The sequence below is a fragment of the Cynara cardunculus genome (assembly GCF_001531365.2).
Source record: "Cynara cardunculus var. scolymus isolate 2C chromosome LG 4, CcrdV1, whole genome shotgun sequence".
Classification (NCBI taxonomy): Eukaryota; Viridiplantae; Streptophyta; class Magnoliopsida; order Asterales; family Asteraceae; genus Cynara; species Cynara cardunculus.
Genome location: NC_037531.1, coordinates 13,685,926 through 13,713,237, shown reverse-complemented (window position 1 = coordinate 13,713,237; position 27,312 = coordinate 13,685,926). Strand labels below are relative to the sequence as shown.

The 27,312-nt window shown below is 34.9% G+C and overlaps 1 protein-coding gene across 2 annotated transcripts; it reads left to right on the top strand.

Annotated features, from left to right (window-relative positions):
• LOC112511838 (5'-nucleotidase domain-containing protein 4) lies at nucleotides 1-26,569 on the top strand. Of its 2 annotated transcripts, XM_025117647.1 has the most exons (16): nucleotides 1-358; nucleotides 1,935-2,246; nucleotides 3,272-3,349; nucleotides 3,530-3,750; nucleotides 6,268-6,360; nucleotides 14,621-14,704; nucleotides 20,825-20,941; nucleotides 22,114-22,219; nucleotides 22,298-22,360; nucleotides 22,483-22,536; nucleotides 23,083-23,140; nucleotides 23,415-23,491; nucleotides 25,768-25,838; nucleotides 25,933-25,993; nucleotides 26,073-26,132; nucleotides 26,252-26,569. In XM_025117647.1, the coding sequence occupies exons 2-16, from the start codon at nucleotides 1,965-1,967 to the stop codon at nucleotides 26,432-26,434; spliced, it is 1,608 nt and encodes a 535-aa protein (XP_024973415.1). In that variant the 5' UTR covers nucleotides 1-358; nucleotides 1,935-1,964; the 3' UTR covers nucleotides 26,435-26,569. The 2 variants fall into 2 exon arrangements, with proteins under 2 accessions (XP_024973415.1, XP_024973416.1); XM_025117648.1 differs by lacking the exon at nucleotides 20,825-20,941.
• The last annotated feature ends 743 nt before the right edge of the window (nucleotides 26,570-27,312 follow it).

The following is a 27,312-nucleotide window of genomic DNA, read 5'->3' as shown; positions in this document are numbered from 1 at the left end:
CAATTACAAAATCCTGCTATTACTCTCTAAATTCCAATTGATGTGCGTAAGCACATTTTGATGACTCCATATTGTGCATCGTCATCATCATTAACAACGCTGCCAGGTTGCAATCGAATCGTCAACGCCAACTGATGCAACGACGCTGCGTGTTCCATATTAGATTCCACTTGTCACGCTGATTCTCCTTCCCAAAATGCCTTTTTAGGGCAAGGGATAAGATGCGTATTCCCAAAACCCTCACCTCTTCAATTTGCTTAATTTTTCTCCACCCTTCGCCTTTTGGTTTTCCCCAATTCGGTTATTGGAACACCGATTTAGGTTTTTCTGCTTCTCAAAAGCTCTGCACTACCAAAAGGTCTCACGGATTGCTCGAATTATTATTATTTACTACTACACAATGCTCATAATTTTCTCTCTGTTATGAAATGTTTGTTTAACAAATAATTTGCAATTCTCTTATTTCTGTAAGGTTCGTTGTTGAATTTTACTTTGCATGCAAGTTTTGGGTTTGACAAGCTAAATCATTCGAGGTTTTGAGCTTGTTCTAGAAACATTATTGGAATGCTTCTATTTTTGTGCTCTTCTTTGATCTGGAAGGACTTTTTATGGTTGCTGAACTGTGTTTGAAATTTATTTATTATGGTTTTACTTATACTGTTGAATTTGCTTTACAGGCATGCTATTCCTTTTGTATATCGTATTTCTTTAGGGACTAGGTGGTGGTATGAAATTTTTGATCTGTGTGTTAATGGATTTAAGGTTTTATTTCTTCTGCTTCCGAATCTTACTCAAATGCTCTTGGTTTCTCATTTTAGGGCTTGTATTGTTCTTGTATTGAACTCTACTTCAAAAGCATGTTGTTCTTCTTCTTTTTTCTCAATTTGGTAGCATTCCGATTTTGATGGATAGGGATAGTTTGAAGGCGGTAATCATCTATGTAGATGCTTATTGGGTTCTTTTTGGGATTTTAGTTGGTTGTCACAGCAGACCTTGGGAGTATAATAACGAATTGAGCATTTGTGCTATGACCTTTGTGTTCTTTCATCGGACATTGTTGGTTATAGGGAATTTTTTGGTATCTAGTTAATAGATAAACATTAGTTATGAGGATGATAACCGATCCTCTTTAGATGGTGGGCACTATCATCTTTTAGTTTTCATCAATAACATGTCCACTCATTTTCATCAGTTAATATTTATAAAGCTGTCAATGAAGTGCTTTAACAGTTGAATACTATGTCATATCATTAGTTAGGGTCAGATTTTGTCTCATTTTCCCAATTAAGTGTAAATAAAATCCATTCCTTTTCAGCTTTCTTATTTTGGTTCTAGTCTAGTATAAACTGTAATGGTTTATTGGAATCATGACATATTATATAATATAAAAAAAATGTAAAACTTACAGCAAACCTCTTACCAAATTAGCATTTGTGTACCCAGTGTTGAAAAGCAATTTGTGGTGCTTTTCAGTTATTTAAGCATGCTGACTGACTTACGTTTCAGTTTTTCTTGTGGTTTCTAAAACATTCTATTATGTTTAACTTAGAGAACTAATGTTCACGCTCAAGGGAAGTTATAATTATTTTAAGAACTGTTATGACTATAAGATGTTATAGTAAGAGATAACTTAGCCATAAGTTCTCATAATTCATCAACATGGTTTCATTTTGTCATATGACAAACCTAATAGAAGCTGATTTAAATGAATTTCTAAACTGCAGCTGCCCATGCTATTTCTGCCATCACTAATGTAGTTTACTTTCAGCTACTGTTGGACTGGCATTGTATGTTAATTGTTATTATCATCTTGAACTCTGGTCCTTCTTGTCTCATTTTTACTGCATTATTTAGTCTTAGAAATGGTGTTCTTTTAAGTGATGTTGTTTTCATCAACTATCAGAAAGATAATTTACTATTTTTCATTTAAACAGGTCCTTCATTAGTTAGGATCAAGCCGTAAAATGGATGCCTACTGCACAGATGGAGTTACGTCAGAGATACGAGGAATTAATGGCTATGAAGATGGCCAGATTCTGGCCTCATGGGCATCTCCTGAAGGAAGGCAAAACATCGATATAGGCAAACAGATTTTCTGTAACAGTGCTGTGAATATGAAAAATATAGTTGCTATTGGCTTTGATATGGACTATACACTGGCACAGTACAAACCTGAAACTTTTGAATCCCTAGCATATGATGGTACGGTCAAGAAGCTAGTAAGTGACTTGGGATATCCTAAAGAGGTTAGTTTATATTGATCTTGCGGATCCTGGTAAAATGTGGTTCTTAGAAATTACTTATGTAGAATGCTTGATACAAATACTTTGGTATTAGTTCTAATCCCTACATGTAAGGCTTGATTCACATTTCCAAGGTGATAATTATTACTCTCTAAATAAATTTTAAGACTGTATGCTAACAATGAAGTACAAAGTGACTCAACTTCCAATCTGAAACTAAAACTTCAGTTGCCCAGTCAAGGGATGTCAGAACCTAAACATTCATGCTTTTGATAGTCATGTGCATCCTATGTTTCCCCTTGTACCCTGCTTTCTCTGCAAGGATCTAGACTGCTTTTGTTTGTGGTTTAGTATATGTTGTATTGTCTTGCTAACACATTAAGCTAGGTCGTATGGGATTGTTGCACCTTTTTACTTTTTTTATAGGCCCTAAATCTTTTTTGCATGCTGAACATGCATATTTCTCTGATACATAATATTGACATATGTGTTGTTAGTTCACACGAAACAGCATTTATCTTCTTTAATTATTTGACCTATTTATATAACCATCTGATTTTATGGTAACATGTACCGGTGACTTGCCAAATTACAAAATTTTATAGCCGAAGAGGATATAGAATCATCAGATGACTCCTACCTAACTTGGTCTATATCCAACTGGGATCAGCCAAAATATTTACTGAATTCAGACCGAAAATGAGCAGGTTCTCTTTCTATGTAGCACGGAGGATATGATAACAACTTGCCCTATAAACCATGAACTAAATAAAGTGATCATAATTATACTTTTATTTGACTATCTTTCTGTTACAGCGAGTAAATTTGAAGTAAACTAGTCAGCTTATTTGCTTTTGGTTGTTTAGAGACATGGTTTCTATCATTTTCTATAGTTTTTCCTATTATATATACATACATATATCAATTATATCAAAAAGTGTGATTCTAGAATTGTTTTAGCATTTCAAATATGAATCTACATTTACTTCTATAATATCTGCTCTTCTATCTTTTCTGTTTTGATGCAGCTACTGGAATGGTCTTTTGATTGGACGTACATGGTCAGAGGACTGGTTCTAGATAAAAAGAGAGGAAATATACTTAAGGTTTGTGTTTGTCAAGTATATAACTAACTGGTTATTCTTTCATATTCATGTGCTTGTCAAAATATGTATGTGTAATTAAACTGATTTGAGAATATCATGTTTTGCTAATCACCTTAGAGATTTTTCCCATTTCTAGTTGTTTCTTCTTTATTATTCTGATCCTATCTTGATCTCTCCCAGATGGACAGGCACAAATATGTGAAAGTAGCCTATCATGGATTTAGGTTGATATCGAAGAACGAAAAAGTTGCTACATATGGGAATACCTTCATCCGAGATGCATTTGATGGGCCTGATTATGCACATATCGACACCCTTTTCTCACTAGCTGAAGCTTATTTATTTGCTCAGCTGGTCGACTTCAAGGATAGTAATCCAGGGAAAATCTCTGAAGAAAAAGAGTAAGGGGCGCCGATAACTTGAATCTTTATATAACTTGCAAATATAGCGAATTCAACATGTTTTCAATTTTTGATTGACGTAGTTGTAATTGGCTTCACCAATGGAAAACTGATGTCTAGAGTAATTGCAGATTTATTTATTTATTGGTCGAAGGTATTAAGCAATCACTAATGGGATTGAATATAAATGAAACTGTTTGGTTTTATATAATATAATGGACTCATTCCCCCTGAACTCCAAATTTTCATACTAGGTTAAATCGGGGGGAATGAAAATTCATTCCCGTTACCTGTCATTTTCATTTTCATTCCCTTGCTTGAACACAGCTGCCCTTACTTTATAGTGTTTAACTGCTTATGGAGTATGGGCCTGAATTTGAATATACAATGAACATTTGTTTCAACATGTTATGAAACTCGCTTGATTTCTATTAACTTGTTGGCGCTTTAGTTTTTCAATGATGTACTGGCCAGTCACAACTAGTACAGTTACAATTTAGTTGCTATAGTTGCTATAAAGATGAAATAGTACAAGTAAAACTCCATAAAACCTGGATGTGAATTCATTATAGGATAAGAGGGATATAATTTATGACTGCATCGCAGGTAACCTTCAGTATATTTTGGTGTGCGGGATGGGGGTGGGGAAGAAGAAATTGTCTTAAATACTCCCTCCTCTCAGAAGAAACCTCCATATTTGACTGTGAGTTTAACATGTACTTGTTGGATTCAAAAATTGTAAGAAAGATTTTGTTGTAGATAATAGAATTGATAAATAAATGTAACCTAAAAAAGGTGTTGCACAAGATACTTTGGAGATGCGTCTGGAAAAATGTAAACTCATAATTTCAAAACATTAAGTTTAATTTCCAAATTGGAAGTGGACTTCTAATTTTAGAGCAGATGGATTTCTTTTCTGTTGTGTGATCGTAAAAAATAATACCATGATCAATTTAATTCGGATTACCATGGATAGGAAGTCTCCTTCAAGAATGATGCCTTGTTTTCTGCTTTCGGGTTTATGTTTAACATGTTCCTCACCTGTATATTAGCTATATGACCAATGTATGGAGCCAATTCTATCATCTATTAAAGAACATTTAAAATTAGTTCCTTGACCATGTGATAAGATGATAAATCTTGCATATGTGTTCGTATATCTTATATTTACTTGCCACATTCCTGTGATTTTGTTCCTTCTGATTTTTCATGCTTCAAGTCCAACTTGTCACTGTTTCTGTTTAATCACAGGTAAGGGCATATTATCTTCTCCTGAGATGTCTTGTGTTAATAAGCAGAAGCGGGAAAGACAAATTTAAGAAATATGATATGATTTGTAGATATTCATATTTATTAGCAAAGTTATTCACATCAGTAAATTATGTACCAAATGATGGTATAGAAGTAAGATTAAATTCGTCCTTTAAAAGCTGAAAATAAGTGTTCAAAATATATTTTTATATGGTATAGTATGCGGCTAATCATGGTAATAAGGCTGAAGATCGTAATTGGTACTGAAAAGGGAATGGCATTGATCTGAAAAATGGTCTGATAAAATTTATCCATGGACATACAGGGGATTATTCTGTACACGACCTAATGTGCATCCTATTCGACAATAGGAGGATGCTTTGTGTTAAACCCAGTGACTTGACCTAAATTCAATTATGAGATGCATCTTTCCATTGATTGCTCACAAGTAAAGATGCACATACTTAATCCTTGCGATTAAACTTCTACACTTATATGGTCATTTTCAGAGCCTCATTGTGGTAGTTCCTATTAGCGGTGTTAGGCGGTTAGGTCAGCTAAGATGGCATGTTGTGCCCTTCAGTAGTAGCTCCTACTTTTCTTTCCTTTATACCTTTTTCTGCTCATATCGTCACACATTCACTTGCACATGGATTTTGCGGGTTTGAATTGTATTAGTCTAATTAACATGCTGTTGTTCTCAAATCTGGTAATTGTAGTAAATTTCCTTTCTAAAAGAGATTACAATATATATATATATATATATAAGATAAAGAAACCTAAAAAGGGAAAGACTAACACTACTATATATATGATAAAGTAATTCAGCCTTTTTGTCCTCATATCAACACGCATTCACTTGTGCATGGCTTGTTTTGGTTTGCGATGCATTAATTATCAAACAGGGCAATGAGGGTACAATACGGTTGTGCATGGGATAATGTAGTTCAAGGAATCGTTGATAATAGATTGGTTGTGTGATTCTGCATGAATCCAAGCCACCTCTTGTGCTCAGAAATTGGTGATCTGGCCATGACAGTTGTCATTTAGTTGTAACTGTTGAAGTGACTATGTTACTTGTCAAATAGTAACTTCTCTTCTTTTTTGCCTTTAAATTATAGAAGAAATGTGCCGGGCGTTTGAATCTTTATAATTATGGAGTGTATACATATTTTTTTTCTTTTTTATGCATTACCTTGACTATACTTGTTTGTTATTTGAATTTGTATCTCAGCACATGTTAATGTTACAAAGACGTTTTTGCAGCTATTCTTGTATGTATAAAGATGTCCGCTCTGCTGTTGATCTGTGCCATCGTGATGGAACTTTGAAGAAGATGGTTGCAAAAGATCCAAGAAAGTATGTGCTTTTTCATTTTTAGTATATGCTTTCTGGTATAATGAAAAATAGCATTTGTGATCTTAATGCTGCAGGACTATAGTGTTCTGAGCAGGGGGTGGAACTAAGGTGCCCATGGTGTCATGTGGCATGTGATTTTTATGAATTATGATAATATATAGTAATAAATTTGGAAATTACCATGATAAACTCCTATCTAAAATAGTGAACTCACAAAAGGAAAAAGGAAATAAAAGCTGTAGCTTGATTAGTTAGTGTTTGGTGAAGTGGAGATACATGTTCAATTTCTGTCATAAACTTCTTTTTTTCTTTTTATTTCTAATATAGTTCTTTCTTTTAAATGAATCCCTTAAAATATTTGACAATCTTCTATCAAGTCTTGTGTTAACCATAGTACTTTTGAACCCTACAATATTAGGAAAAATGGTTACATGCATTTGTATTGATTATAATTTTAATCAATCCAGAATTAAAAAATTTAAATACTTTACCAACTAATTTATTTGAAATTTTATATCAGACTCCCCCTTTTTATAGCTGTTATTTTAGCATAAGGTCTGAGTTTTATTATAAATATTATAAATGACTTATGAATTATGATTGTGGTGTTAACTTTTTCTTTGATGATAAGTTTTATGAATTATCAACTGATAAATATAAATCAATCTAATTCATATATCTAAAGGGGTGCACCTATTTCTTAAAATTTGATGACTACATTAAAATAATACAGGACAGAACAAATTATGTCAAGTAAATATTTACGATATCTTTTGTTTCTGGGGATAATGAACTTTTTATATTCACAGTAATAATTTGAGTCATACACCGGATAGTTGTAGCATGTGAAAGTATGTGCTTTACAACTAAAAAGATATGCAATTACTATTTACTATATCATTACTCTTTTTCATTTTCAATTTGCAGTAAAAGTATAACTTCTTTATTCTGTTTCTTTAAGTTGTTGTGACACCACATCTCAAGAATCCTGCCTCCACCCCTGCTTCTGAGCAATCTCTAATTTTTTACATATTGCTGATTGTCCTAATGCTTTCCTGAATTATTAGCAACACTTGATATGCTGTTACATCTCCAATTAATAGAATTTATTTTTTAGTATAATTGATCCGATTTATTCCTTTCAGCTTTAGATTAGAAGTCTTTTTTTAACCATTGTGTAGTCAGGCACAAATTGTGAGAGAAGCAATATTAATAATATCATGCGTAAGACAATATCTTTAGGATAGGGAATGGTATTAGCTAATTACTTGGTACGGCTTTTGCCATTTATGCTAGGAGTGTACACTGAGGGTGGATTTGCTTTCTCAAATTAATTATATGGTTTTGTGGTTAAGCCTTTATTATAAGCCAGGGTTTACTAAGAGAAGGTGGGGGAAGCAGTGTCGTTGTAGAATCACAAGAATCTGCTAAACCAACTATTAATTATGACTTTACGAGATATGCTGAAATAGATATGATTGCATTTCATAACTAAAGTAACCACATGAATATTAGCTAATCTTACCAATTAAAACATGCCTTAGGAATGTGCACCAACTATTTTGAAATAAAATTTAGCTTGCACCTGTTCTTGGATCTCAGTTTTAGATGACTGGTGGAGATTGAAAGTGGGGTGGAGGGATGGGAAATTTATTGAATGGCTAAGGGGAGCTTCTCTTTATGAGGAGGCGGTTGGCTGAGGTCATTTGCTGCCATATACATTGTGGAGGTATCCAGCTGTCTCAAAATGACAGCTTATAACGTGCATGTGGAAGCCAACCCGGGTTCCTACTTAGCCTCAAGGGTGATGCGCATAATAGTTGCGTCACCATGAAGAGTCATGGAAATAGAGAACTAAATCATCTTTTGGCGATCAAACATAGAACATTTGATTTTTAACACCCACCAAACAGTAGGGATGATAGAGGTCAAAAGCTATAACAAACCACACCAAACCAAATAAGCACAATATATCCCACCCTAAGGTGGGGTCTAGGATGTGGGATGCATGCATACCTGTATTCTACCCCAAAGAGTAGAGCAATGGTCTCTAGGAGACCTCCGTCATGAGTTATAACAGTGAGCAAGAAAAAGGGGTACACAAAGAAGGAACAAAAGACCGACTTGAGATTGAGATATGATGGTTAAAAGAACATATTATTATAGGATTCTTTAATCCCTTAATAGTAAATACTTTTGTTACGAGAATTATATAAAGTAAATCTCTCAGACTGTCAGCAAATGGAGATTAGTGCAAGTATACACTTATCAATCCACTATCGTCTTTTACAAGTAAGAAAGTGGTAAAAATACCAAATATCGTCCATGGAAAAGAAATAAAAGTTCATTAAAAGTCTAAATAAAGATATGATTTCAGATGGTGAGTTCGAAGAAATATTTGTGGTGAGTTGGTTTAACACTACTGTTGTGAACAAGTAATAAAAGAGAGCTTAGGGTGTAGGGATTTGTTAATATATTAAACCGATTTTTAAGTAGACAGCATGCTACAACATGGTTCTATAGCATGCTTTATAATAATGTCTTTACAACTAATAGCTTCTTCTTAAACCGATTTTTAAGTAGACAACATGCTACAACATGGTTCTATAACATGCTTTATAATAATTTGTCTTTACAACTAATAGCTTCTTTAAGGTACTCTCTCGAGATGTAGAATGACGCACAATCATAGATTAAACCTTCATATCTCTATGCAAGGTTGGAGTCTCGACATTGGCTCAAACTATTCCTTTTATAAGCTAAATGGAGTGAAAACGAGTCTCCTCGACTCTAAGTAGCTCTCTCGAGCCTACTTCCATATCATTCAAGTTGACATGTGTTTGTTGGTTTATCTCTAAATCCAACACACTTTTAACACTTTTAAACAAGTGATCAACTTGTCCATAGATGATGTTTTGGCAACATAAACTTGAATGACGTACTTGGAAAAACTTGTTATTTATTTATCTACAAAAGGAATCGGAGTTTCTCTTAACATCACCCAACACCCAAGCTATAATTTTAGCCCACCATACTTGAAATACTAAAATTAATTGCATAAATAATAAAGCATATTAATAGGAAGTAAAGCACAAGAAAAAAGAAAAGAAAGTAGAAGAAATAAATGCTAAAAGAATTATAAAGAAGACTTCTAGAATGTAAGGAGAATTTAAAGATGCTTCCAAACTATACTTTCATACCAAGTTAACTTCCAAATTGCATCTAAATTACTTACTTCAAAATGCCAAACATCCCTCCTTTATATAGTAGGAGAAGGGAGGACAAGGACCAAAAATAAAACTATTATCCAACTTTATACATTATCCAAAAGGTAAAGCATTGTTCATCCAAAAGATAGTCAAAGAGAATATCTTCAACATGTACCATGAGATCTTCAAATATGCAGGAGATATGCTGTCAAAAAGAAGGATTAGACATCAAAAGATTCTCCGTACTATTATCCAAAATGCCCCTGGAATTGTCGTGCAGCACATGCTGTAGCATGCTTCAGCCAAAACACCTATTAACATGGCTTTTTCTCAAAAATCAGCACATACCCAAGAAGTAAACATGTTTATTAGATCAATTTAGCTTCAATATAAAAAAGATGCAAAAATAAAACAAAAGGACTCAATTTGTGGAATTTTGGGAAACTAAAACGGATAAATAGAGTAAGAAAAAGTGTAAAAGCACCAAATAAGTTGATGTTTATCAACTTGCATCTAAGTTGAACAAAATATATTAGTTGGTTTTTTGTTGAATGGATATGTAAGACATACATACATACATATACACATGTGGGAGCAAGTAATCTTGTATCTCTTTCAGTGAAGATGAATCGTATACACATCAAGGTGCAAGAAAATGATGGAGCAAACAACGACATGGGTGTTTCTTTCTTATCCTCTTTTCACTTTTCTTTGTTTTGATACCTTTTTCTATTCCAAGATCGTCTTTTTAACCCATTGGATCACTTCAGGCCATTGGGCATCAATTTGGTTTTCAACAACATTGCTTAGGTCACATAAACTTTTCAAGACACTTATGAATTGGCCTTTCTAAACTGATGTTAATTGGATACCCTATTCCTATTTCTTATTCAATTAGCAAAACTAGATTTTTATTCGAATTCGAACTTGATGGATATGAAAATGCGACATCATAATTCACGTTTGGTCGATAATAATTATAATTTGCATATTAGAGTTCACATGTTCAAGTAAACTAAAACTATCCATATATGGATATGAAAGTATTTCTTAATTTGAATCTAAATTTGTTCGACATTTAAGAGAATATGGAAGTTCCATTTTTTTAACTTTAAACTAAAGAACAAAAGTATGAGTAATGAAATTTCCAATTTTTGATAATTCCAAGTGCAAGGTTTGTCTATTAATGGGTTTCATATTTTTACATATATATATTCATAGAGAGAGACGACAAGCGAGAGAAACCCATCCCTCTCTTTCCTTTATTCGCCCCCATGTCGCCACTGATGTTGACTTTACTCTTTTTAATAACTAGTATTAGTTTAATGACATGGATAATATAAATTATATTATTTGTAAGTGTTCAAAAATCAATCAATTTAATATTTGTTGAACATAACTATATTCAAATTTAATGACTAATGTCAACCAACGCAAGTTCGGTCTCATTTATTCAATGCAGGAATTTTACTTGTTGTCGGATTTGAAAATAGTTATCAGTTTCTTCCCTTACCATTTAGGAGTCTATTCCAAGTATCACATGATAGAGTTGCTACAAGTTTCTGCTGTTATAATTGACCAAATTTGTTGACCATCAGACTAGACTCTTAGGGCAAGGTTTGATGATTATGGATGCTACTAGAATCTTGGTAGCATGTTATACCTCTTGCACTTTTTTCTCTCTCTTTGTTAGTGTGCAGGGGCATGCTTCGGAGTAACTCATAAAGTTATTCCTTTGTGACTGGATGGTCGCACGTTAAATTCACCAAAAACAACTGATATGGCCCCAAGAAGATTTACATATGTGAGAAGGAATAAAGGACGATATGGGGCAAGAGTGTTCTAGTAAATAAACATGCATTAGCTGGGTACTAAAGTGATTGGAGGCGTTGAACAAAAGTGGGTAATTGGAAGTTGTTAGAAGAGTCAGTGAGTGTGATATAAATAGAGTAGAGGCTAAGAGAAGATTTGTTCTAAATTCTGATTTGTTCTGAATTCTGATTTGTTCATTGTATTTGACCTCAAGGTCATTGTGGAGAGTGCATCCTCTCGGATAGTTGTCAATCGTTCAATACGTACCACTTTCTTAATCTTTTTCTAGAAATAAGTAAAAGATTGTATTGAAGTGGTATGAAAGTGGTGAGACCCGCATCTTGACAAGAAATGTAGGTTTAAGGGTGGATGAAATTGAGGAAAATACGAGTAACATGCAAGCTGAAGTCGACACGCTAAGGACGTCCAGGGCGGAGGTTCAAGGAATGATGAAGAAGATGGAAGTATAACTCGGATGCTTGAGGAAATCCTCAGAAATTTGAATGATAGGTTGGCATCAAAAGGAGAAATCCCAAAATCAAGTAGGAAACATTGTGAAAGGAACGATCGCAATGAGGAGGAAAATCAATTCTCGGCAATCAAGGGTCCAAGCTAGAGTGTTTGATCGTTCTGGCTTGGATGGTTGGTTTTTTCGGGTAGAAATGTACTTCCTTCTTAATCGATTAACAGAAGATGAACAAATTGAAGTATCATTCATCGTTTTTGAAGGAGATGCCTTGCAATGGTTCAATGGGAACATAAAAGAAGGCTGATTTGACCATGGTAGGAGACGAAATGGTTGGTTTTGATGCAATTTTGGTCAATTGCAGAAGGAATGCCGAGTAATTCTTAGCCATGGAACAAGGTACACTATTGGAATACAAAAGGAAATTCATAACTCTCGCAGCCCCGTTAACTCAATGTCGAGAGGAAATACTTGTGAGCCAGTTTGTGAATCGATTCACTCTAGAGGTTTGAGTACAGATGAGATTGACGTCTCTATTTAGATTCTTACAGACGACTGATGTGGCACAAAAGATTGAAAAAGGAACATCTTAAACTGCGACTAAAATCAAATAAATGGTTGGACAAATTAGCAGGGTTATGACAATTATGGAGAAGAAAGGATGAGTATAGGTATGTTGCTGGAGTTAGAACGCATGCAATCGGCGCAACGGGAGATCAAGAGATGTCCGAACCAGTAGCATCGTTGGTGGGAAAATATCACGATGTGTTGTAGCTTCCAAACCGGTTATCGCCAAGATGGGGAACGGAACATGGCCTTGTTTTTTGCTTACTTAATGTGGAATTTTTTGTTCTTATTTCAGAAGAGAAGTTACAAGGCCTTTTATACACTTAAGAATCACAAGAAAGGAATCCCACTACAAAAGAAGTAACCTAAAAGTAAGATTTTAATCTTCTAAACTAATTAAAATGAATAATAAATTCTAACTAATACATGTTTAAGAAGAATTCTACTTCATGTTTACAACGAATACTAAATTTCTACACCTCTCTAAGTTAGGGAGTATATATTGATGATTATCAACTTGGCACATAGGTTTTTAGAAATAGGTCTTTGAATGCTTTAGTCAGGTTTGTTGCCATGAGGGTGTGTATCTGAGATTGAAGAATTTTGCTTTAATATTTTCTCGTTTGTGAAATGCCGATCAATCTTAATATATTTTGTTCGATCATGGTGAATGACATTAGTTGCAATATGCATCGGTGTGTGGTTGTCGCACAAGAGTGGGATTGATTTTGAAGTCTTAACTTTGAGTTCAATTAATAGTCCTTTAAGTCATATCTCTTCAAATATTCGTTGTGGCAATGCTTGATATTTTACTTTTTCACTACTTCTTGCAACAACATATTGTTTGTTACTTTTCCAAGTGATGAGATCACCTCATACAAATGTAGATAAACTAGAGGTAGACCTTTGGTCTTAGAGAGAGATCCATGAACACTTTATTTTTCTGTCTGAACCTTTGGTAACTACTATCACTTGCTTGGTGTGCCTTTAAGATACCTTAAGATTTGGTATGCTGACTCCATGTGTTCCAATGTGGGATTGTTCAGAAATTAGCTTACACCACTCATCGCGAACCTTATGTATGGTCTTGTCTGTGAAAGGTAGATTAGTTTTCCCACAAAATTTTGATACCTTCCCACTAACTTGGTCTTGTTTTGATTCTACTTTGTTGTATCAACTAGTTTACACCCTCACATTCCTGTTTCTTTTAGGAGGTCTATGGTATACACTTTTTAGAGGTAGATTCCCTTTTTTGATCTAGCGACTACCATTCTAAGGAAATAGTTTAAATTTCCGAAAATTTTAATCTTAACCCCCCTTGACAATAGGATGAGCAACTTCTTTATGATCATTGCCGGTCACGGCTATATCATTAACAAAGACAAGAGAACAGTGTGATATTGCATATGCTGGGGTTCCTAGAATGATGTTTGTCAAGTTCTATGTTTGGTGTGTAGTCCGATGATATGCATGAAGGGGGCAAAGCCTTAAAATATTCAATTATTAGGATTTAGGTCTTATCATGCAATCCGGGAAGTATCCTTTTAGTAAGCTAATGGAGTTATGTTGTGCATTAAAGTGATCGAGATTCCTATTTTCGGGATTTTATAAATGTAAAGGTTTGCCTTTGATGAACTGTGTTTGACCCGTGTGTATACCACCACTCACTTCATCTATATAATGAATTACATGACATGTAGTCAACCTCAATGTTCATTGAGAATAATCAAGTCATACGAGCATCTCCAGATGAGAGACCATAAGCCATTGTCCTAGTGGATGCGGATGCATAGTCCATATTAGCATTGGCTTTTTGCAGAAGACTGGTATTATGCCTGTTCAAGCACAAAAGGAAGAAAAATGAAGTGGTCTTGTTTATTGAGTTGATAAAAAAGTTTAGTACCGTCTGGTGGTTATGGTTCAATTCTAAATGCACCATGTTCCTGACACATTGTGCAACTTTTTAGATGTCTATGAGAAGCTTGATGGTGGACATCTGTCATTGAATATTTTGCGCTCTTTGAACACTCGGTTTGATTTTCAATATCACTTGTGGTTGTAGTGCATGCCTTCCGGTCTGAAAGGCTTGACGTCATTGCTTTATTTGAGGCCTTCGTTATATATATATGTGTGTGTGTGTGTATTTTTATTGCATTTTAGTGGCTTTTTTTGTATTTTCCATTTCCTTAAACAGTTCAATTATCAGGTATATCAACGAGGACAACTTGATAGCACCAATGCTAAAAATGCTTAAAACTTCTGGTCGCGCTGTATTCTTAGTGACAAACAGGTATAATCTATACTCTTAAATTGTTTCTATATCCATATATTAGGGGGTGGCAAAAGCAATGAATTAAATGGCAGTTGCTCCATTTGACCTATTAGTTTGAAAGATACATTAATCCTTTTGTTTTTATTTTATTTTATCAAAGTTACTATTATCAGCATCATCATTATTATTCAATCTTGAGTTAAAACAATTTTGAAAAATAGTGTGTTCTTCTACAAGCCATTGCATCTTCTTTTGAAATTTTAGAATTTAATAATTATTTTAAGATAAAATTTTACACTATCTTTTAATTTCTTAGCTCAAAATGGTTGATAAAGTTAAAATTTCAATAAACTAATATAATTTATGTTATAATAAAACCATTCGTATCGATATATAATGTTACATTCGTAATGTAATGCTTTATTTGTAATTTAAAAAATCAACCAAACCAAACGAACCCAATGATTTCTACACGGACTAGGGTCATAGGAGGTTAAATGCAGACTGGTAAATTTTTGGTCAGGACACCTACACAACCCCGTCCCCTCAAGATGAATAACTTAGTGCAGAGCTGTTCACTCTTTCCATGAAACACTGGATTGTGAGAAATCGCTGTTGCAGCTTTGTTGTCCATGAAAACTTGGTGTTTTCTTCTGCGCCATACAGAGACTACAGTGTTTTTCTTAATGAAGCTTGATTGCTGCTGATGTTGCAGCCACAAATTATGTATCAGGACTAGACTATGCTAAAATTACTGCTCCTTAGAGCACCATCAAAAGCCTCTTGAGTTTAGACGTAGACAGGACCTCGAGGTACTTTTTATGTCATCTATGGATCCATCCGAGTCACCTTCATAGAAACATGTCAGTTTAATGTCTTGACACCATAGATTATGGTGCTGATAATTCTTCTGACCCATTTTTGCTGCCTTTAGATGTACTTCCCTCACAAATAACTCACAGTATACAACATATCAAGCCCTGTTGCTGTGAGGTGCATTGGACTTTCAATCTTGCTTCTATAGTGTGTGCTTCATCTACTTTATCCGTTTTATTCACGATGCGTAGCCTTTTCTTTTGATTCATGCCGCTGAATGTTTTGTTGTGAATTGGTGATCTTCAAGATATTCAGCAGGGGAGGGGAGAAGATAACAGATACTAGAACTGGAAAAGGAAAAAGTTCTTTATTTTTTGAATGGATTCTTCTTGTAACGGTATTCATAGATAGGCTCAGCTACACTTCTCTCTCTTCTAACAGGATTTGTTAAAAGTGTTAAATAGTAATATACTCAATTATGATTCCCAACTACCCTCCATCATGTAGGATACTTTAGTTTCAGCAGTATTTTCAACCTTTTTTATTTTCCTGGTTCTCTGTGTGCGTCACTCTTAGGTACCATCTGCAGGTGTATTTGACCTCTGGGTCAGCACTTGATCCGTCGCTGCATTCTTTTTCTTAACCTTTCTCCTCTCCAATACTGTTAGACCGAACTAATTAGTTAGTTGTAAAGTTAGTCGGTTATGCTTTCAGTTAGTATTGTTTATTGCCTTCTCTAGATTGTAGATATAGTATCTTGGTTCAGTAATGAAATAACACAGAAAATTTGCCTTATTCTTTCCTCTCTGCATCCCAAATCACATGGTAGCATAGTTGTTATGATCTGATTCTTCATTTTTTTTTCAATTTTTCTTCTGATCTTTTGAATATTTGGACTGATCTGAGTCTAGATGAGTGTACAAACAATCCATCTCACTGAAGGTTTTCATCTGAGGGTTTCTCTCCAAAGGAATTTCTCACTGAAGCTGTTCATTGATTGTTGTCCTCTGCTGATTGGCAGAGTCCGTCTGCCACTGTTTCAACTCCCTTCTCGATTCTCGGATTGCTCAGGTATTGGATTCCTGACTGCTGCTGTGCGGTTGTTCTGAACCCTCATTTGGGTTATCGTACTGTCATGAATCTTTGTTGTCAGTCTCTACCAGCCACTGTTGTTAGAGTTCATCATTGTTGCAGTTCAAGATCCTGGGGTTTACTTTGGTGTACATCTGAATCAATTTCCGGCTGTCGATACTCATGGGGGAAGAGTTCAGCAATTCAACATTTGACTCCAGTTTGGAATTTTCTGAAGCAACACATGATTGTGTGGCTTGTGCAGATATGACAGATCTAACTATTCCTACTTTTAGCTTTGGATTATAGATTCTAGGGCATCAAATCACATGTGTAGTCAATCCTCACAGAATCAAACAAACCACATAAAGTTTCCTTACACAATGGAACTAAATTATATGATGAACATGTTGACAATGTGTTTTTATTAAATGAATTAACTTTGTCACTTGTTCTATTCATTCTTTCGTTTCATTGCCATCTCATTTCAATGTCTAAACTCAGTTCCCATCGCAGTTGTTCCATTCATTTTGCTAATTCTCAATGTTATATGCAGGACTTCCTTACCAAGAAACTCTTGGTACTTGGTAGAAGGATATGTAGTCTTTATTTGTTTAATCCTGTCAAKTACAATAAGCTTRGGTAGTGATAATTCTTCATCATTATCCAATTTTGTGTTTCTGATAAGTCTGATAAACTTGTTTCCTTGTGGCATCTAGGCTTTGGCCATTTACTCATGTTCAAACTTAAACAAATAAATCTTCTTTCCAATGAATGCAATAATGATGTTTCATTCATGTGGTRTCTGTCACAAAGCAAAACATCCATTGCCTTTTCCTAAAAGTCTTGCTAAATTAAAGTTGGGTTTGATCTATTGCATATTTATATTTGAGGTTCTTTTCACACTTCCACATACMATGGTCATCGTTATCTTAATTGTCATGGTTGATGATTATAGCCGAACAACTTGTATCTACTTGTTATCATATAAAAGTTCAGCTTTATCCATTATGTAGTAAAAAATGCCCAATTCATTCAAACTCAGTTTCATACAACCATAAAGATCATTCGTTCTAATAATGCAAAAGAGTTAGGTAACAACAATTAAAACAAGGCCTTCTTTGCTTCTAAGTGTATTATACATCCACTCTTCTGTCCACATACCCCCACCAAAAAAATGATTTAATTGAGCGTAAACACAGATGTCTTCTCAAAATAACTCGTTCCTTGATTATTCAATGAGGTTTACCTATGAAATTGTGAGGGATAATGTCCGAACAGCCATCATATCAATGACGCTCCCACCAAAGTACTAAATCATTTGAAGTTTTGTTCAAAATCAAGCCTGAATATCATCATCTCACAACCTCTGGCTGTTTGTGTTTTTTCTCCACATCTTCTATTCATCGTGATAAATTTTGATCTCTAGCTGATCCACACATATTTCAGGAATATTCTTTTGGTCTTAAAGCATGCAAGGTCATGCATCTAGTAACCAAACAAATCTTCTATTCTACGGATATCCAGTTTTGTGAATCTGACTTTGCTCATCTCACTATTGTTGGGTTTTCTGAAACTCCTCTGCCCATGTTCACTTCAGGTACCTTATCACATAACCTCTACATCCAATTCATTCAATTTCACCAGTGAACTCACGTCCAATTTCACCTCCTACATCCGATGAACCCACATTAAATTCTTCACCCATTTTATCAGTTTCAAATAATCCCATTTCCACTTATTCCTCACCTGTTCCTGATCATACTCCTATCATACGAAGATCAACCAGGTCTCATAAACTTCGTGCTCATGAAAATGATGTTGTCTGTAATCATGTGCCTTCTGATTTGTCTGATTCCTCTTCTGCTTTTTGTCAACATACCATGACTAACTTGTGCATACCAATCCAAGTTTTATGTTGCATTTCTTTAAGTAGTGATTGTAAGTCTTTCATAGGCAATGTTATATGTATGATTGATCCTAAAAACTATCATGAAGCAGCATATAATCTTATATGGCAAAATGTTATGGTTAGAGTTTGCAGCACTGGAAGCAAATAAGATGTGGAATTTGGGTCCATTGCCACCTGTAAACGTGCAATAGGATGCAAATGGGTTTACAAAATGAATTTAGTCAGGATGGTACCAATTAGAGACATAAAGCTCATATAGCAGCCCACGGCGTGCAAGTGAAGATTACTTTGAAACATTCTCTCCAGTGGTCAACTTTACTACGATTTGATGAATAATTGCTCTTGTTGTCAAAAGAAATTGGGCAATTCATCAACTTGACATCTATAATGCATTCTTGCACAAGAATTTGCATGAGGAAGTATATATGAGAAGTCCTCCTGGAATGCAGTGCACAAACCCAAATTTTGTTTGTAAGCTAACGAAATTATTATATGGTCTCAAGCAAGCCTCAGGACAGTGGTATTCTAAGTTGTCTGATGCTCTACAAATGAAGGGTTTTACTCGTTCTCAAAGTAATTACTCATTGTTCTTGAGGAAATCTTTTACTTCATTCACTATTGTTATTGTGTATGTTGGCGATTTGATTGTTACATGAGATAATTCAAGTGAGATAGAAGATTTGAAAGCTTATATCCTCACCACATTTAAGATAAAAGATTTGGGGTTTCTCAATTATGTATTTCGGCTGGAGTTTTTTCGAGATGACCAAGGCATGTTTTTTATTCAAAAGAAATATCTCATGGAATTCATAGATGCATATGGAGTTCTTTCTTTTGGAGGGGTGACTTCTCCATTGCCTTTAAATATCAAGGTGTTGCCTGAAATTGCCAACCCATTCGTTGATCCTACAACCTACAAACAACTTATTGGGCAAACTAAATTTCTTGGTTAATACCCGTCCTGATTTGGCTTTCAGTTCTCATTTTTTAAGTCAGTTCATTTAGAATCCATCTCAGGCTCATTGAGATGCTGCCTACATGCTCTCAAGTATCTATGGGCTTTTAGTTCTCAGGGTTTGTTTATTTAACAAGAAGGTGGATTTCTACGCTTCTAGCATATTGTAGCTATGATTGGGCTGCTTGTCCTTTCTTTCGCCGTTCTGTCAGTGGGTACTTTGTTTCTCTTGGGGGGATTTCAGTTTCATGAAGTCAAAGAAACAAGTTACCTTGTCTTGTCATCTGCTGAAGCTGAATTTAGGTCCATGGGAAGAGTTACTACTGAGCTCACATGGCTAAGCAGATTTATCTGCTTGTCCTTTCTTTCGCCGTTCTGTCAGTGGGTACTTTGTTTCTCTTGGGGGGATTTCAGTTTCATGAAGTCAAAGAAACAAGTTACCTTGTCTTGTCATCTGCTGAAGCTGAATTTAGGTCCATGGGAAGAGTTACTACTGAGCTCACATGGCTAAGCAGATTTCTGATTTGGGGGTTGAGAATATCACTCAAATTGCTTTGAAGTGTGATAAGTTAGCAAGCATTTACATCTCTAGCAATCCTGTTTTTCACTAAAGGACTAAGCGTATTGAGTTGGATTGCTATTATGTAAGGCAGCAGTTACAGTTATAGGCAGACATCATTAATCTGGATTTTACACCTACTTCATCTCAGCTTGCAGATGTATTTATAAAGACACTTCCAGGTCCTGCACATTCGATTATTCTACGCAAGCTTGGTTTGTGAAGACAACCTCCAGCTTGATGGCGGGTCTTAGACGGAACTAATTAGTGAGCTGTACAATTAGTCTGTTATACTTTCAGTTAGTATTGTTTATAGCCTTCTATATATGTAAATTATAATGGTTTGATTCACTAATGAAATAACACGGAAAATTTGCTTTGGTTTTTTCTCTCTGCATTTCATCTCCCGGTCACAAATACTGCTACAGGTTCCATTAAAAACTCCCTTGTGGTTCCATTGTAGGTAATGAGACATGAAACACTTGCTAGCCATTTAAAATCAAGGATCCCAGTCCAGAGCATAAGTAAGGCTATGTGCAAGTAATGCTTAACTGCAATAATGAAATCGACATTTAATCATCAAACTTATACTTAAATCCATAAGTGTCTATTGCATTTTTTTGAGAGGATGTACAATTGTTTGTAAAGAGAATACTGCCTCAGAAAGCACAATGTATCATTCCACTTGTTCGTATGTGTTGGTCATGCGTATTGAAATAGCAATTTATAAATTGCACATACTTTTAGTTCTTTGCTGTTCTACATAGAGTTGAAGTAGCAACTTCAGTATAATAGTATGACCTAAGATTTGTTAATTTGACGCAGTCTTTGGGATTATACAAATGTCGTGATGAATTTTCTATTTGGGCCCTGGACGACGGATGGCAGTTCCTCTTTGAGTCTTGATTGGCTCCAACACTTTGACTTTGTCATCACTGGCAGGTTCTGGTTTTTCTTTGTTTAAAGATCCTGTACTGCTATATGCTTTTAACTGCACTATATAATTGTCAAGGAGAGCTCACAGGTACTGAGCAGCAGTTGCATGTCTTATTGATGCAGATGCTTAAATTCTTGACTTCTATGAATGAAGTTATCCTGGTCGTTCTTGTTAGTCTCTTTAGTTGGCTTGGGTTTCATATTTTTGCTTTCTGCAGATGGAATAGAATCTTATCACTCTGTTGGTGGACCAGATTTAACCATTAACTGGATTATGATAATTAACAAAATGATGACATAAAAATACAAATCAACAATGTTTTAAGATCTGTCACTGTTGAGTGTGTCAAGAGGCAACGTGATAGCAGTTCATTCTGAACTTCAATCTATTTTTTTTTATTGAAGTTTATAAGCTCTCTAATGAAAAAAAAATTGTGGGTCTGCACAGAAACATTAGTTAACACTTGGTTACCTTGATGTGCCCTTGGAATAAGGAGTTGTGTACATGGCAGTGGTGGATTAATGTTATTATACCACATATTGTCTGGTTTATCTTCACATATGATTTGCAAGTTATTCATGACTGCAGTTGATGTGGAAAAGTTGAACTGCTTCATGCGGTTACCCATGTATTATGCAAAGCAAGATAATCAATTTATAAAAAAAATTGGGGTGAAGTTTCCTCAAAAGATGGTCCTTATGCAGAGATGTTCATAATGTTTTCATTATGATTTATGACCCTTCTTGGAACAGTGATATTGTTATTTTTGCTTGCCATGCTTGCAGTAGAGGTCCATAAATTCCAAAGCCTATCCTAAGGAGGTATGTGTGATGATACAGGCAGTGAAATATGGTAATATTCTGAAATATGAGTATCCTGGCATAAATTGTGGACCCCATTTGAGAATGCCTTTGTTGAATTCTAGGTTGAATGGAAAAGGGAAACTCTATGCTTTCAAGAGAAGGTCTTTGGCCTATTTAATACTGGAAAATTGGGGTTTCTAAGATTTTAGTTTTTCATGTTTCTAGGAGTTGTTCAATTATCAATTGTATAAAGCAGTCTTCTAATATTTGGTGTTGTCCATGTAAAATGAAATTGATGGAAACATATAGTTTTTTTGGCTTATCTGGAAATTTTGGATCAAATGCACATAGCTTGTGTTGTTATGTTTATGCAGTGCGAAACCAAGCTTTTTCCATGATGAAAATCGTGCTAATCTTTTTGCTGTTGAGACGGAATCAGGGAAGCTTGTTAATACTGACAATGGTACTCCACTCGCTCAGGTTTGTGGGTAGATCTCTTTCATTCACTTAAAACCCCTCTGCTTCTTCATATGCTAAACACACTGTAACTATCACTAGGTGGGAGACCCTGATATAGAACTGCCACATCAGATCCCAAATATGCGATGCAAAGTGTTTCAGGTATTGTATAATCCAAATATCAGATTAAATGGGATGGTGAAAATTGTGTTATTTTGTAATCACAGAAGACCTTTGGGACATGTTATGTGATTAAATATGACTTCCTGGGACAACCATTTCAGGGAGGCAATGTTGGCCATCTGCATAAACTACTCCATGTCGGGGCAAGTTCACAGGTATTGTATTTTATTTTTTGGTGCTCCATTGCCTGCTTTTTGGTCGTTATTGCTTGATTCTTTGAACCTTTGTTATTTCAGGTACTTGTTAAATTTGTGGTATTCAAGTATATGCTGCTCTAGAGCTGTCTGACTTCGATCTCTTGAGTATATACTAGTTTATTGCTATCAAAGAACAAGTTCATAGTTTTGCTTAATATTGCTATGTCCTATGCTAGTTATTTGATGTTATGAAGATAGTCTTGAACTCCATAACTTGAAGTTGGTGCAATTGTAGGTGAATTCGTTATTGACCTCCCGTCTGCTATCTAGTTACTTTAGTTTTTCTCTTACAATAGTCTTCAATCTATATTTTGTTAAATGGTGTTGTCTTCATATACTTTACTTTATAATTGTGAGTGGGTTCGTCAATTGTTCTCTTATCTAGTTAATTTGTTTTTGCCCTTGTGCGATGATAGTCCTGAATCTTACATTCTGTTGTTTGTTGTTGTCTTAATTTATTGAATACTTTCGTGTAACTAATATATACTGTTCAATTGTCATCAGGTGCTCTATGTTGGAGATCATATATATGGGGATATTTTACGCAGCAAAAAAGTTCTGGGTACGACCTTTTGTATTCATTCATAATAGATCCTCAGTCTAACTTCCTTTAATTGTGCTCTTTTAGAAGCATCCATTCTTATAACTGGCATTAGTTCGTGGACTACTTTACTGGCATGAGCTAGCATACACGACATGGCTCAGCTAGGATCATGCAATCTATTATTTCTGCTTATCTCAAACCTTTATGCTACATGGTTATCAATCTGTATCAAGATGACATTATTTTGTTTTTTAATCGCAATTTCACATTGTAATTCAATTACATGGAACAGGTTGGAGGACAATGCTTGTTGTTCCAGAACTTGAAAAGGAGGTTAAAGTTCTCTCATCCTCACGGGACACTCGAAAGGTAATGTTGTGGTTGAAAGGGTTTCACCAGTATCTTTTTGCTATCAACAGTTGTTAAATAAGGTTTCAATATATGATGTCTTAAATATTTAGTTGTTGCAAAGCACCATTTCATGTAGGCACACATGAATGATGGAACATTCAAATAATTTACGGAATTGGCCTTGTGGTTAAGCCAGTAAACTTCTCTTTGGCATTCACACTTTAGGTTCATATACACATTTTTCTTAGGATTTTTCAATGTGAATTGTGTATGATAGCCACAAATTTTTACATGCAAAAGGTTTCCTGTATTTAAAACTGCAAGATTCAAATGTTAATGAAAAGAGAATGTGATGTTTGTGTGTGTAAAATATCATAATGAATTGACCACCATGTGAAGGTAAGATCATATCTTATGATGGCAAAAAAAACCTTTTGTGGCATGTATCCCTTGGCAACCTCTTAATGTTTCTTGGTRACTGTCGCTTCACATTTTTTAGAATCATACAGTCTCCTCTCCTGATCTTGATGTTTTGTTGTATTTTGCGTTCTCATCATCACCAATTCTTAACATTGCATTGCATCCCAAAGCTGTCATCATCTGTGAGTCCATTCTACTTCCATTGACAGTGCAGTGATCTTACTAGACTATGGTGCTTCATTATCTTCCAACCATTAAACCATAACTGTCGAATAAAACAAGTATACTAGAAGACAGCTAAAAGCTGTGACTCGGATGTTGTAATAGCCAAAAAAAAATTATGCATTGGTTTCACTATCTCTTCTTAGTCATGAGAGTCTTGATTTGGGTACTCAAGTCTTATGAAATCATACAAATTTGATCAGCAAGAGAGCTTGAATTCTACATTTTTAGATACATATTTTGGTCGATTCTGAATCATGGTAGTCATGATATGATATCAACTTGTCTGGTTCTTGCTTCAATGTTGTTGATTGTAATACGAACACACACCCCCCCCCCTATATATCATGCAAGAATCTCGGTTATGTTGTGATCTATATCAAATTCAAGATTAGTCCCATAATCAGCAAGGTTTTAGTTTTATGGTCATATTAAGGTTCTCTTACACTTGGTTTGATATATTATGTRCATAAACGTAATTGTCTAATGATATTTTGATCCTGTTATCCCTAGTTTTCTTTTCTTTCTATGTTAACCGGAGAAGACTTTTCTGGCCACCTTCACTTGGTTTTAAGGTCCTTGTTGCTGGAGAGGAATAACAGGGTCTTCCACAATTTGGAGTGAAATCTCTCCGGGGTCACTCACCAAGCTATGGAATTGATCTTCAAATGGGGAATTCTTAGAAATCTGTCCTATTTATGTTCCACTTTGTTAGCGCAGTTTTGGTCATAGTGTTCTTTTTCTGGTTTGGGTATTATGCCCTGTATACTCATTCCCCATTCTTGTTTTTATGTCCTTTTTTTCCATTTATGTATTTATATATACATATATATATGTATATATATATATGTATCTATACATACATAGGGGCTTAATCATTTGAGAACCCCATATTTATGATAACTGTGAGAACTATTATCATAAGGTATTATTTCACATTATTTATTCCATCTAAGGCTAGAATTTAATATATTCATTAACATATATTTGTTTCACAATGCGTTTATTTCATATGTATTCGGTTCATAATGTGAAACTTTTTAGTTGTATTTTTTGTTTCAAAAACACAAAAAATGTTCACATTGTGAAACAAATATGTGTTAACCAATACACTAAATTCAAGCTGTAGATGGAAAAAATCATCAGAAATGGCACAGGATATCAAGGTTATCGCAATTTTATGGCTTTTCAAATGAAGGTCCCCCTACATGCATACATACATATATGCATACATATATATATATATAGAGAGAGAGAGAGAGGGGGGATGGTTTGTATCGTTTGTAACCTTTCCATGGTTTGCATTTGATTTGTCCTCTCTCTATATGTGTGTGTGTGTGTGTGTGTGCATGCCCCTTGCCTGCATATTGGCAATAGCTTTGAACTCCCAAAAGCGAATGATGCGTGATGAACACTACTATGGATTAAAATTCTGGCTCCCTAACATTGTTTGCTGGCTTTATCTCATGAGTTGATGCAACGTTTATGTGGTTTGCCATGCTTCATATCATATTATGTATGTATAATTCTTACTGTTGTAAGCTTCTACTTGCCTTATGTGTAGGAATACAATTTGGACTAGATGTCTCTTGTGTTTTTACTAAAGTAAAACATATATATATATATATATTATATATATTATATTTGTGCAGAAACTCCAACTGCTGAGGAGTGAGCGAGATCAGATTGAAGATCAAACCCATCATTTAAAATGGTCCCTTGAGTACGTAATTCCCTTGAAAACCACCACAATTTGCTGTTAACTATTCTAGTTATCGTTATAACTATTCGAGTTGTTTTTTCTTGATTAATTTCAGGCATGAAAACCTGGATGCTGGTGAAAAGGAAAAGATCTCTGTAAAGCTTGACCTACTTGAGGTCAGTGTTGTAAAATGAATAAAATCCATTTGGAAGTAAACATACATAATTTGATGAAACTGAAATTGTGGTTATTTAGAGTCAGCGCGCACGTGTTCGAGCAGCACATCAAGAGTCTCAAAGAATTTTCCACCAAAAGGTAATGAATATATATATATATATATATATATATATATATATATGACCAGAAGTAGGCCCTTAAGGAAGGTGTATGTATAGTTCTTATACATGATATGGTTGGTTTTTGTATGTACGTAGTTCCATCCGGTGTGGGGGCAGTTGATGAAAACTGGGTACCAGAACTCGCGGTTTGCAGATCAGGTGGAACGATTTGCGTGTTTGTATACAAGTCAAGTTGGTAATCTGGGGCTCCACTCTCCTGCTAAATACTATCGGCCATCCGAGGACTTCATGCCTCATGACTCTGACATTCTCTCTTAGTTTTTCAACAACGATACTTCTAGACAGACTGTTAAACCAACCTTAAGTTTGTTTGCTTGTGCTTTGTGTGATGCTTATGACAAAAACCGTATATCAAATTTTTTTCTCTAATTCCAACCAATTATAATTGGTACATAAAATATTATATCGTGTGCCAAAAAAGTGTTTAGGTCGTTTTAAGAGTTTCTAATTGCAAAACATAAAACTATTTTCCTTCTAAACTTGAAGATTTCAATTCTAAGTAATAATTTTTGGAGAGTCATCCAAATTTGAAGATTTCACTCTCCCTTTATTTTCTTTATTTTGGAGAAAATTTTAGAGAACGGGTAGAGATGCCTAATCCTATATAACTTGTTTTGTTAAGTCTCACGGAAATCTTTCATCTACCTCAACAAGTAGAGAGACTTATTCCATAATATCCCTTTCCAGTAAAAAGATATTTACATCTTTCTCCAAATACGATTGATTTCCTTTTTGAAAATAATAGAATGTTCCATCGCTAGAACCGTCATCATATGCCCGGGACCACCTGAGGACCAGAACCGGGACCGGCCAAGGACCGGTTATGGGACCGACGGTTACATCCGGTTATGAGTTTTGGTTGTTTCGTGGGACCGGGATCGACCGGGACTGGTTAAGGACTGGCCCAGCCCGGCCCGATTTATTCAAACATATGACCATGTTTTTTTTTTTTAAATGGCCGTTAACTGGCCATTTTTGACCCCTTTTTTTTGTATTTATTTGGCTTCTAAACACAATAAATATGTGTCTTGGTTAAGAAGTTTACATACCAAGTTCTCAATTCGCAAAAAACGTTCACAATTCTTGATTTCTTGCTGTATTTTTTCAATTCAACTCGTATTCATTTCTTGTTTCCA